Here is a 14,150-nt window from a genome sequence, read left to right as displayed (position 1 = left end):
TTTCTTCCTGCAGTGTTCCCTGTCCAGTTTAAACTACACATTGCTTACTGAAGAAAAAAGAAAATATTCCAGTTGAGACCAATGTCACTGTCCCTAATTTAGGCTATACAGTAACTAATAGAAGCATGTAACATGCCACACAGAAAAAGCAAGTTTATCTTTGAAACTCAGTTCAGAAAACCGAAAGCAGGAGGGATAGTGTTGCTGAGGAGGAAGTCCAGCAGAGAACCTTTCCTCATTGGCTCCTCTATCATTTGGAGGAGAAAGTCGTCACTGATGGACGCCAGGAACCTCCTGGACTGCTTTATGTCCTGCTGTATTGTCCCTCCAGCAGCCATAGGAGTGGTTGAAGTCTCTCATGACAACCAGTGCCTGTGAACATGAGGCTGCTCTTATTTGTCTGTAGGGGGCCTGATCCACTTGTTCTTTCCGATGAGGTGGCATATAGCAGGCACCCACTATAAAGTCACCTTGACCTGTCCTTTCTTTAATCCTAACCCATAAACTCTCAGTTGGCTTCTCATCCATCCCCAGGCAGAGCTCCATGTACTCCAGCTGCTCTCTCACATAAACAGCAACTCCCCCTCCCCACCTTCCCAGCCTATCTTTCCTAAAGAGCCTGTACCGCTCGATCACAACACTCCAGCCATGGCAGCCATCCCACCATATCTCCATGATCCCAACAAGACTGTAGCCCTGCAACTACACACAGGTCTCTAACTCACCATGTGTATTCCCCATACCATGTGCACTAGTGTATAGGCAGTTTAGAGAGGCACCCCAGCATGAGTTCCTGGAGAGGGTTTGGGGGATTTGTCCATAATGGCACCTTGTAGGCACTTGCTTGCTTAGATGCAAGTGCTGGAGGTGACCCCACCTAAGATCCATTTTGTCGATTTTGTTATCCCTTCCTGTCACATCAATGAAGGTAGGTCAGTAAATAGGTAAAGGAGAAAAAATGTTTATTCTCCGCTTCAGTGTTTGAGCAGTAAGGTGCTGTTAGGAATAAATGAAAAGACAACAAAATGGCTTGTGTCTGTTGTAATAGCACAGCAAAACTCAAAGTTGTCCAATGCAGACTGAAAGTAAAACTTAATTGAGCTGTCCTCACACAAGTAAGATGGTGTTGAGGCATTCCTGTTCATTTGGTATTTTGGAGATGAGGTAAAGCTGCAGGAACAATGCCTAGAGCCATGCAAGTGACATCACAGATGCATACCAAATGCAAACTAAGCCTCAGAGCCAGTAGATTGTTAACAGATCTAGTCTGAACTTCCAGCACATGCTTGTCTGAAGACAATTGTGCTCTGACTGAATTCATCACAAGTCCTGTGAAATTTAGCAAGTGATAGATGCACAAACGTTTTCTAGCACACACAGGGAACTATAAAGAATTATGAACTCAGCCATCTTTCGTTAAGACCTGCCTCAGATAACTGTCCAGATCTAGGTAAGAGTGCAGCCAAATATTTTGTCTCTTCAAGCGCACAGCAATCACTAACAGACATTTTGTTAAGATCCTGACACTAGAGAATTTAAATTAGAGCACTTGAAAGTAACAATTGGTCTTTCCTGTGAATTGCAGGTACTTGCTATCAGGTTGGGAAGAAAACTCACTGAAAATACATGTTCAGCAAACAGGACATACTGAATTACTCCTGCAATTGCAGGGAGGGAACAGAAACAAGCACTGACATCCTGAAGCAAATCGCATAATATCTACACGCTCAATTCTTTTAAACTGAGATGAAGAACACCTTTTCCTCTCAACACATTTAGAAATACATAGAATCCTTTTTTACAATTTTGTTAAAATAGAGAAGGCCACTTTCATCTCCTCCACATTCCTCTTAGGAGTCCTGATAAGGCACAATGCAGTAGAACAGAAATTTTCACTTCATTTCCATATTGGGGAGTCACAGAATGCTCACTTGTCCTATTTAAAATGACCTTTTTTCAGTGAATTGAGCTAATGAAATTTAGGTCATCACAAATTTAGTCAGTGGACAAGTATGCCTTTGAGACTTTTCTTGATTCAAAGACTTTTCATCATAACTTTTGATACCATGCCTATTCCTTCTATGATAATTTTAAGGTCTGTGACAGTGACGGTGAAGGTCAATACTTAAAAATCCTGAATTTTTGTAGAATACTTAGGTAACTGTCTTTTGAAATAATGGCCACCTTTTTTCACCTTACACTGACATTTATCAGTATTCCTGAAGGAAGGATGATATGCAGCCCCACTGGGAACTTAAGTATGTCCTGTCAAACAGAATGCATGTATTTTCTCAAAGAATATTTGAGCACTGATTTACCACAGTTAACCCTCAAAGGTAGTTTACACCTCTTTTTTCAATCTAACCAATACTAGTTAAAAGGTCTGCCTCTTTGTGTTATCCATGAACACACACTCAGACTCTATGACCACGACAGATGTGTGCATGACCACTTTCATCCTTTCATCCATTCATATACTAATTTTTCATTCTAGTTCCTAGCAGAATCTTTGTATCTAAATAACAGAAAACAAGTAATCCATTTTCTCATGAGCAACTAAAAGACCACAGCCAAATCCGTCAATTTGTCACACTCTCCTTTGCTGACTGTCTGGCTATTTCAGCTACAACTTGCCAGTCTGACTCAAATTTTATTTTTATTGCTATTTTTATGACCCAGGTCTTTGTGAAATTACACAGAAAATCCTGAAAACCTTTTAAGTAGATTTGTTGCTTCTCTCAATAGAGAGACCACATGGAATGAAGACTAACACTGCTGTTCTTCCCATCTGTTGGTTGCTGTTGCTCGTCTCAAAGGTTATCTTGTCATAATGGTGTCTGAGAGATGGATCTGCTCTGGGATACATGCACTGACAGTCCCCCATTAAAATCAACTTGGTGAGGTGCTGTACTGGTTTAGCAGTACAGATTGGTTCACTGTCTCCATTTCCCTCTGTGAAAATCATCTTTCCCACATAAGTACTAGCAGGCTGTGAGAAAAATAACTTAATTTTCTCTTGAATTAACACACTGAATGCTGTAACACATTCCAGATTTGACATTATTTGTTGCTGTCCCCTAAAACCACTTCTCCTTCACAGACCTTTCCTGAAATAGGCACAACAGAACTAGGGGTAACAGTTTGATAACAATCTGGTTAATACTGTGCTTAAGATTAGCTTTCTCCTTGGCACGACATCTGAGATAACACACTTTTAGCTACAACATCAGACTAAGTTTATGTTCAAATGATTAGTTACCAAGACCTGAAAATGTTTCATAAGTTCTTACATCAGAATGCTTCTGTCCAAATCCCTCCTGTTTCCCAAGAGCCACTGCAACATGATGACGGTCATCTAATAGGGTTTCCTAGCAAAGATGAAAAATGGCAATGTAAATGTATTTTCTTTACTCTGTTTCCAGCAAAGACTGTATAAGTTTTTAGAATATGCTTCAGAACAGCAGCAGAACATAATTTAAAATACTTTAAAATAATGACATTTAAAAAAGCAATAGTTCTTTTCAGCAATTTTTTGGGGAGAGATTAAGATGCAAATACAGCACGGGCCAGGCTGAACTGGTTACTAAAGGTAACCATCTTCTCGGCCATTTGTCACCTGTTTGAGACATTTAACATTCCTTTACCAGTCCCTTCTAAGTCACAAGCCACATAACCCATCTGAACTATGTTTTCCAATGACATGAACTGTGACCTTCTGGGAGGTATTCCGAAACACAGTGATGTAAGTGTAAACATAAAACAATGACTCTCTCACTCTTGGCTTCAGACAGCACGTAAGATCATAACTTCAAATTTCTGACATGGCAGTCTGAGCACTGCTTTGTGTAAATACGAAGCAATTATCCTCAAAGAATATTTTCAGATATATACCTATATATTTAGTAGTATAGTTTATTTATTTGTTTTGTTTAAAAATATTTTCCTCTAGAAAGGCTAAGAATTCATCCCAAACAATTCATTTCAGAAAAAAAACACTTTTATGTGCTGTTTCTGAACAAAATTTATTCTGTAGTCAAGTCATAATCCTCTTATCTTTTTTAAAAATATATATAAATGGGGAGAAAATAACGTATTCCTTGTTTCTTTATCCAAAAATTTTCTGCACAAACTTTCTAAAATGGAAATCAAGAATAACAAGACTTTTATGTAGAAAAATGAACAATTTAGATATCACCGTTAATCTGAAAATCAGATAATAGTCTGGATATCCTCCTGGGAGGTATGACTGAACCTCCAATTTCCACTTCCCTGGGAAATACTCTAACTGCACTATATTATAACATAAAGAAAGCATCATGATGTCCTATTTCCTCTGACAGGTTGGTTGTCTTATTTTTTCCCTTTTAATCTAAGCAAAGTATCTTTTAAAACAGTGCTGTCAGTCTGCATTAGCCTTCTCTACAGTTCATGTCCTGTATAGGATTTTCAAAGACTTCAGTTGCAAGGATACCATTTTTGCAATTCCCAAACAGCCCTGTATATAAAAAAAAAAAGTGCCAAGATGCTCAGCTCAGATCTACTCAACTCAATTCAGCCAAGACAGCAGCTGCCCTAGTCATGTGTAGCAGCAGTACAACTCTAAGGCTGGGGGACTTTACTGGCAAAGATGTGGGTGTCTCGGCATATAGGTGCTGGTGTGGGAGTAGAACTGGTTTTTTACTTTGATCTCTTCAGCACCAAAACTATACCTATTTGATAGATTTAGCAGTGAACTTTGTCTCTCTCACCTACTTAAACACCCAACACATCAAGCTCATGTTGTTTTACCTGTCTGCAAAGCACTAGTAAGAAAATGACTATTTCAATTCTGTCTAGATTAGGAGAAACATTTAACACACATGAAAAACACTAACAAATCTGCAGTGTAAGTGGTATTTCCCACAACTGCAAGAGCTATACTTGTACTTACTATGAAGTATTTTAATAGGTTTTCCATTCCTTTACTGGGGTGCAAGACTGGAAACAAGTCAAGCACAAAGAATGCTGCCTCAAGTTTGATGATCACGCACATTTCTATAACTTCCTCAAAAATAAAAAAAGACTATGAAAATTAGACGTTTGATCAAGTGTCACTAAACAATTTATATAGTTCTAAGGTGGCAGTGTTTTGTGTTTGTCTAGATGGAAAAATGACTACATCCAGTTTTTCACCACTTCATTTTCCCCCTTCTTTCATTTTTTGCATGTCCAAGAGGTTAAAGACTGATGAGAACAGGATGCACCACAGAACATTTAGCAGTGGCCTACATCTGTAGTCGAAACTCTGCAAACTGTGCTACAGCTTTAAGCTAAACTGACAAAAATTTCTTTTTGTGAACTTATGTATTACTTCTTGTTTGTACAACTACAACCATATTATAAAGTCTTTTACATATTGTTAATAACATAATTTTTTTGTCAGCTAAAAGCTACATTTAGCAGGCAGCGACTCTTTAGATAACAGGCACCATTCCCCTGCAGAGACCCTGCATGATGGACAGTGAATCCAGAAGGTTCCAACTCATTTGCTTCACGTATCCTCTGATCACAAAGGAGTTGTCAGTATTTTACAATAAAACTTAACAAACTATGCTCCTCATCTTATCTTTGCTGCTTCTGAGAAATGTAAATCCAAAACAAATACAGAAGGGAAGGAGATCTTTTCTGGCCCCTACTAGTGACCAGCAAAAACCTTAAGGTATGGAATTAATGAAATATACTGAAACTACAAAACCCAGCAAATCATCTTGCTAACTTATTCATCTGGAGATATTGCTATACCAGTTTATAAAACAAATCCAACTTCTTAAATGGAAATAGATGGTCAGACAAAAAGAAAAGAGGACAACCATACAGGAATTCCTCCGAGGTAATTCCTCCTTTACCTTTGTTTTGTTAAGATTCCTCTCTATAAACTCAGTAACATACAATGGATCAAAATTTGTTTTTCTCTGCACAGACCTGAAGTGTTACTAGAGCTGTGCAAGCTACAGGCACAGTGAGACTTATAATAACCTCATTTCAAAGGCTTAGCAGAATGATGTGTCTGGGATTCAAATCATTCTGGATTCACTCAACAACAGACAGCTTATGAGGAAACTACCTTCCCAGCCAGCAGAAATGATTGCTCTGTGAATCCAGTTGGATTAGCTAATCTTAGAAGTAAAAGTTTTCATTCCTATTTATTCCTGACAATACAACAGGATTAACTTCTCTTACTGAGGGTGAAAGACTGCAGTACAGTTGCACACCAACACCAATTACTAAATGTGTTTCAAATTGACCCAGGTAATCACAGTTAGAAATTCATACTCTGGAAGTAATACGTTTGCATACAGAAAAAACAAGCAAATGTTTGTTGTGAAAAAAAGGCAAACAATTATTTGTGTAGCAGCAATGATGCCAGGTGGTTCTTAATCCCCGAGTGAAGTTTAGGATAACTTGGGTGCTTCCTTTATAAACTGGTTGGACCCAAAATTGAGGCAGGGACCAAAACAAAAGTATTTTATGTCTCATTTAAGATTATTCTTTAATATAGATTCCAATAAGTGCTATCCAGCCATTCTTCCTGATTAACTGTACAAAACAGGGACCAATAAAGGAAGAGTCATGAATACACTTAACATTTCGCAAATCAGTAATTAGGAATTTTTTTAACCCATATTAGATCTGCTACAGATACATCTATACACATTACAAACTTATGTTTATCTCTAATTTATAAAACTTGTAATAATTGTTAACGATCAGCTTCTTTCACTTTTATTAAAATTAACTGTACTTCATTCTGTAAGGTTATTTTCTTCAAAGGAATAAATGGAGCATATAGAATTACTTATCGTAATAATAATAATCCTCCTCACCAAAATAATGACTCTATCCTAAATTAACACCCTGACACAAATACTGCATCACTCTTCACTGGGTTAGTAAAATTTTAATTATTACTAAACAAATTCACCTTTTTAAAATGAGCAAAGTGCACACTGCCTATGTGAATAAAGCATATTTAACACACAGAGCAGACACATCTTAAAATTAAATTTATGCTTTTAAAAGAAGTTTTACTGTATTTTTTTCCCTAATCCTTCCAAAACAGTTGGAGGGAATCTGAGTAGCAACCTCTAGAGTACTGCATGAAAACAAGTGCCTAAAGCTAAACCAATCCATCAAGATCAAACAACAAGAGGCTGTTTCTGAGCTACTGCCTTCTATCCAAGCTCAAAAATATATGAGGAGTGGAGGAAGGGAAAAACACTTCAAACAAAAATAAACGCTTGGTAAAGGGACAGCAACTAGTCAACTACACAACAAGGTGGCTCATTTGCTATTTACAATGAAATTATAGAGAATTTTTTTTTTTAATATACACAGAAAATTCTGTCTCCAATATGAACAGGCTTTGCCCTTGTTGTGAACAGTTATAGGGTGTCTGAACAGTGTCAACTTTGATTTGCTCCGATTCACTAGTACTTCTCTTGACCTTTATGTCTTGACAAGTATGAGGTGGTAGATAGATCTTTTTCTAGTCTTTATGCTTTTGCTTTTTTCACATAACATGGTACATTCTGAAGGGGATTTTAGAATATTTTCTGTAATTTAAAAGGGTAAAACCCCCTTCATTTCTCCCTTCTGTTTTTCATAAATTAAATTGTTTTTCAAACTGAATTATGAAAATCCAAAATACTTGATAATTGGATTTTAAACAGCCTTGCTCTCTTCAATCATCTTCTATCATAAAGATACAGGCAGATATGAAAAGTAAAAGTGAGGTCATCATATTGTTTTATTTGATAGAAAGAAATTCACTCAAGCAAACTCAGCACAACAGGGAACATAAGGAAAATACTACACCAGTAATACGCATTCTCACAGGTGATTCGTAATGACTTCTCTTAAGTGACTTCCAGATTTCTCAAAACCAGTGTTTTCAGTTAACAGGTTGTTTCACGAATTTGGCTCAAGGGCAAAAAATGAAACAAAAAAAAAACCTTTGTAAGCAAGAAAATGGGCACAAAATTAAAAGAAACTTGGGAGAAGACAAAAAAGTAAAGTAATGCTTAATTTTAGGCTGGGGATTGGTACTGAAATTTTTTTTTTCCAATTTAATTTTAATAAATGTTGATATTTAAATGAAATTATATCCCAACTGAGCTTGTATTTAAATGAAACTTGATAATAAATCCTTTCTTTGAAATATTACAATCTGCCTCGTTATAAGGCTGCACTCTTGGGAAGCAGGAGGGCAAGCATGGAAGAGGAGATATTCCTCAGACAAAAATTAAATTAAGCTTCTAGCAGTAATTACAAAGTAATAAGGAAAAATCAAATAAATATAAAGTTTTTAAGTAATACAGGGAGCTATCCACATCATCATCTTCAGGCTATTCCAGTTGATCAACCACAGGCCTGTCAAAGACCAAAATTAGGAGTTCCATAAGTCAACTAAAAGTGGTAAGTGCTTCCTTGACGATGGTACACTGTTGGCATTAATACAGAAAGCATTCTATTACAAGATGTGTCACAGTCTTTCCTAAGATTTTCTTTTGTTAGTCTCTAACTCCAACCAGTGAATTTCATTACATACTCAATTCCCTCAGAGTATGGCGATATCAGGAAGAGGGCTCATTTAGTATGGGTGGGCTCTTAAAATAACACAAACCCAAATGTGGTTAGAAATGCTGAAGGGAATGAACTGCGAAGAGGTCAAATTAGGCTACAAGTCAAAAGTCACTGGTACATTCCTTCTTTTTTACTGCAGGTGTACCATACGTGTAGTTTGTATACTACACAAAATAAGCATATAGCAGAAATTTGTCACTGGGACAAGCTCTACTGGAACAGCTGTCTCCAACAACGTAGATATTTTCAAAATGTAAACGCATATTGAAAACCAAATACTCTTGCTGAAAAGTGCGCTTGACTACTTTGTGAAATTGCAAAGTATGTATTCTTTGAATTGCTCGTCAGCTATACACCCGCTGCACAAACTTGCAGCAGACTGGAACAAGGTATGCTTCGCAGACAATTTTAAAGTGAGTATCTTCTGCATTTCTTCCTTTGTTTTAAGTGGTTGAATGAAAGTGCCTCTGGGATGTACAGAAATGGTATTGTGGCTTATTTAATTTTTTTTAAAAGCTTGGTTACTTAGGCTAATTAAATAATTTGAGTTGGTTGTATAGAATCATAGAATCATTTAGGCTGGAAAAGAGTCTTAGGATCATTTTTACTCTGCCCTGGTGAAACCGCATCTGGAATAGCGTGTCCAGTTCTGGGCCCCTCAGTTCAAGAAGGACAGGGAACTGCTTGAAAGAGTCCAGCCCAGAGCCACAAAGACGATGAAGGGGGTGGAACATCTCCCTTCTGATGAAAGGCTGAGGGAGCTGGGTGTCTTTAGCTTGGAGAAGAGGAGACTGAGGAGTGACCTCGTTAATGTTTATAAATACGGAAAGGGCGAGTGTCAGGAGGATGGAGCCAGGCTCTTCTCGGTGATGGCCAATGACAGGGCAAGGGGCAATGGGTGCAAGCTGGAGCACAGGAGGTTCTACATTAACATAAGGAAAAACTTTTTCACTGTGAGGGTGACAGAGCACTGGAACAGGCAGCCCAGAGAGGTTGTGGAGTCTCCTTCTCCGGAGACATTCAAAACCTGCCTGGACATGTTCCTGTGTGACCTGCTCTAGGTGGTCCTGCTCTGGCAGGGGGGTTGGACTAGATGATCTTTCAAGGTGCCTTCCAACCGCCAACATTCTGTGATTCTGTGACCACCAAGTCCAGCTGTTAACCTAGCACTGCCAAGTCCACCACTAAACGATGTCCCTATCAGTTCCTTCTCTCTATACTCTTTAAACTACATTAAATGCTATTGATCATTTCCTACCAAATCTAACAGGATCAATGTTTTAGTGATAAGTCTCATTAACTTTCATGAAGGAAAAACAAACAAAAACCCCAAACGCAACACTCAGAAGACTAAGCCCAGACTAATGTTCCAATTAAACAAAGGCTTTTTGCATCTCTCCATTCCTACAGACAGCGGCCAGTCAGTGCACCCTAACTCCAAACCCACAAAAGCACATGGTTCTACCAGCACGTAAGAACTAGAAGTAAGAAACCTAAAGGAGCTGAAGGCACCTCCTCCATTTCAACCATTTAACATAAACACTAATTAATGGGGTTAGTTGATCACCAGTCCCATTCTAGACCAATGGATGAAGAACTTCAAAATCTTAGACACTGTTCAGAGGTCAGGCTTGAATATGCTTCAGTAAACTTCTTGCACACCCTAGGATGAGTTTTATAGAATCCAAGAAATATACTTCAGGAACTGAAAAAATAAAAAGCTATTATAATGAATATTTCTCTGGGGTGTTTCTGAAATCATGAAAAATACTTTAAAATGCTCCAGATTTGTATCCTAAGGTTTGATTGATGTATGTTCAATGTTGTTATGCAGAATAAAGGTGTAAAGCTGCAATTAAAAAAAAAAAAAAGATCAAATGCGCGAGGCAACCATAGAGCGTTGAGACTGTTAATCATCACTGAAAAAATAAATTTGAATATTTCTTACCTCAAATGTCCACTCTTCTTCTTTATCTCCATCCAAAAGCATTTTTGTCTCCTTATACACCTTCCCTACTTCCAGTTGCAATGGGGACACATTAAATTCAATTCTTTGCAAGTTAAAGCCAATTCCAACTCCAATAGCCTTTAAGAAGCTTTCCTTCAAGGCCTAAAACACAGAATAAATGTATTTTATTCATACTGGCTGTTTTCAAAATGTTCTATAAACATCACATCTGGGCAGACACTAGACCTAATAAATTTGAGACTTATATTACTGTAAATGTGAGAGTAAACTGATGCAATTATCAAGAGAAAAAGTTATCAGCATTGTTAACACCTAGCCTAACTTGCAGCATTATATTGAACATGCAATGGAAATTCTGTGATTACCAAGTGGCACATACAGATATTAACCCTTTACCTTGTTCTGGGTACGTGTTTAAAACTAGTCATAAATCCTTCTAGAAATGTCAGCTGTACTACAGTTCTCAAAGTTATTCTGACATTAAAAAACCACTAAAAGATAAACCCCATTCAAATATTATCTCCACATGGACATGTAACTACAAAAAGTATACAATTTTACCATAATGAAAATAATAACAAAATTTATCAAAAGAGAACGTGCAGGTAATAGCACTGCAGTCTTTAGTTAGGAAAAAGTGTTACCCAGTGCCGGTGAAACATATCCAACTGCATCCATTCACTGCTCATAGACTTGATTACATTCCACTCTGTTTCAGTAAACTGTCGCTTCATGATGCGAAAGAAATCTGGAACTGAGCTACTACCTATAAATTAGAAACAGATATTTACAGAAATTGTAACAGAGTAGTAATGATAAGCAAATGTATTACCTCATGTTATTGCTCTAGAGAAAACTTGTAAGAAAAAAAAATATGAACCAACTGCTCTACAATCTGAACATATATAGCCTTGAAGCAGTGATATTGATGATTGTTCAGGACACAGTATGAAAAAACCCAACATTCCTATAGCAGAACTACTGCATTAAAAACATGAAATGAAAGTCATAAACATACTGTGTATTTTCAGCATTCTCTAAAAAGGAAAATATTTAACCAGTGCTGATTTTATATTAAAAAAATTATATTCAGCTACAGAAGTAGCATATACAGTTTTTGACACCTGACAGTTTGATCTAGTAACATTTTATAAAACAGCATGCTGTTCGGCAGAATTCATCAAGCTATTCTGCCTCCTACTCTTGGATGCCGAACACAAAAGAAACACTTCTTTAAGCATATGTAGAAATACAATCTCCCAAACTTACTACATGCATATTAAGGCTTTTGGATTTATTCTGCAAGAAAATGGAGGTAGGGAGACGCCCATAATCACAGTAAGAAAGATATCAAGGAAAAAAAAACAAACACGAACCTTCAAATCCTTAGATTAATTTTAAGCCTCCCCTAAAAATAAGCACAACTGTGTAGCACCACAGCAGCTCTTCAGGGGCTACACCACTTTTCCCCACTAGTCCAAATTTACTTTGCAGAAGACAGTACAGACTATGTGGTTATATTGATCAAAGACATTTCTATAATACACTGGAAGCTACAGAACTCATTACATGCTTGGCTAGTCACCCACAGCCTATATCATTAATCAGCATACCATGCAATCTGTCCAATAGCGCTTACAGCTGGCTAAACAGAATATGGTAGAAAGCAATCTATTTTCTTTAGTAGGGATAATAAAAATCTGGCTAGAGACAATTTCACATACTGAGACAAAATTTTTCACAGGTTATACAATGTTCTTATTAAAAGAAAATATTAATCATATTTAATCCAAAACATAATCTCCCATCCCAGTGTCACACTGCTTTTAAGAACCTATCACTAAATAATTGCCTAACGAAGATGCGGATTCTAACCCTAGCTCTGCCAGTGATTTGGTGAGTGACTATGGGCAAGGAACTTTCATTCTCTATACTAATGCTCCGCATCTTAAATCAGGGACAAGGGTATTAACTCTTCCCTATAAAGTGGTTGTCTTCTACAGATATCTAAGTACTATATAAAAACAGGCATTGGCAGCAGTAATAATCGATCTGAACAAACTAATGTCCTGCGAAAGCACACATTCAGGTTTTCTGACAATTTATGTTCCTGTTGCAAAGTGTAATCTGACATACACATCACACAAGACATGGCAGTGACATTTCAGAGATGCCCTCAATTTCATTTATAGACTAAAGTGAAGAAAACATCTTAAGACAGAAATTTTGTTGACAGTTGCAGCAGTCAGCTAATGGAATGATCCAGAACAATCTAAGGACAGAACTATCCTCTCTGGAGAAAATGATGGTACTGAGAAAGAAAGGCAACCACAATGTCAAGTATGTTTTGATGGATTACCAAGGCAAATGAAATGTCCATCTATTTAGATGATCCAACTTCCCCAAAATGATGAAAAGTAACTTTCATTTTGTTCAACTTGGAGGAAGGTTATTGTCTTTCCTCTCTCTGAGTTTATATAGCCCATTTTATGATTAAATAACTGTGTTAACACCTGTTCCAAAAAATCCACTTTTTTTTTTTCTTCTTCTTCTCTCAAGTATTTAAGACAACAGTGGTGAGGCACCAGCCTCTCCAGGTGATTCAAGCTACAAAGCATCCAAGAAGGTCCTGGTGTACCCTTCATCCTCCATTCCTTTCAGAGAGTTCTCTTGCTTTCAGTAACCCAAGGCTATTCACACCACCAGAGCGGATCATCCACACTACACTATCTTCAGCACCTAGAGGGTATAATACCTCCTGCATTGTCAAAATTGCCACAATTTACAAAAACTTCCTTTGAAAGAATGGGAATGAGTCCCATTTAGCAATTATTCAGTTGGTATTAAATTTCCATTTCTAAATTACCTCCCATTTGCCAACTTGTTCCAGAAATAAACTCACCTATCAACATATATACAAACACTTGGACTTATTTCTGTGATTATTTCAATTCATTAACAATCCAAGTTCTAGTTTACAAACTAATTATATTTCATTAAAATATGCCGAAGAGTTTCATGCCAAATTATTCCATTATGCTAATAGCTATTCCAAACTACTCCATTTAAACAGCTAACAGCTATTTGGGTACTATTTTGGATTACACACAGTATAGCCTACTGATGATCATTTGAGACACAGGGCAAGATAGGGTACCAGGGTCCTTGACTCAACAACTTTGAGCTTCCTATTCTGATGATAAATTTCTAAGACCTTTTTAATTATTTTTCCTCCTGTGTTTATTGTCTATATTTTTCTCTCAGGGAAGTTTAGGAAAAGCGCTAAACATTTTTGGTAATCTCAAAGCCTGCTCCGTAAAATTTAAGAAAGAAAAAAATGTGCTTCAATATTTTAATGATCTTCGTGAAGCCATAATATTTACTGCAAGAAAAATACAAAGACCACATAACAGAATACAAAAGAAACTGGAATGCAAGTTGGAACTCTGATAGGAAATAAAGGTAAGACAAAGAAGTATTTATAAGGGTTATCGACCAGACATACTACATTATTCTTAAAAGTACTTTTAAAAGTTTCAGAGGATCTACCCCAAGACTT

At 37.0% G+C, this 14,150-nt stretch overlaps 1 protein-coding gene across 1 annotated transcript in view; it reads right to left on the bottom strand.

The window, feature by feature from the left end:
• Positions 1-14,150, bottom strand: part of AASDHPPT (aminoadipate-semialdehyde dehydrogenase-phosphopantetheinyl transferase) — a 30,918-nt gene that overhangs the window by 217 nt on the left and 16,551 nt on the right. The window contains exons 3-5 of the mRNA XM_086481774.1: positions 11,236-11,357; positions 10,571-10,732; positions 3,291-3,368 (exon numbers count right to left, since the gene is read on the bottom strand). Coding sequence (XP_086337900.1) covers positions 3,291-3,368; positions 10,571-10,732; positions 11,236-11,357 — 362 coding nt within the window. The remainder of the gene's footprint in view (positions 1-3,290; positions 3,369-10,570; positions 10,733-11,235; positions 11,358-14,150) is intronic.

The sequence above is a fragment of the Leptosomus discolor genome, chromosome 1 (genome assembly GCF_034619465.1).
Source record: "Leptosomus discolor isolate bLepDis1 chromosome 1, bLepDis1.hap2, whole genome shotgun sequence".
NCBI lineage: Eukaryota > Metazoa > Chordata > Aves > Leptosomiformes > Leptosomidae > Leptosomus > Leptosomus discolor.
This window is presented reverse-complemented; position numbering and strand designations above follow the sequence as displayed.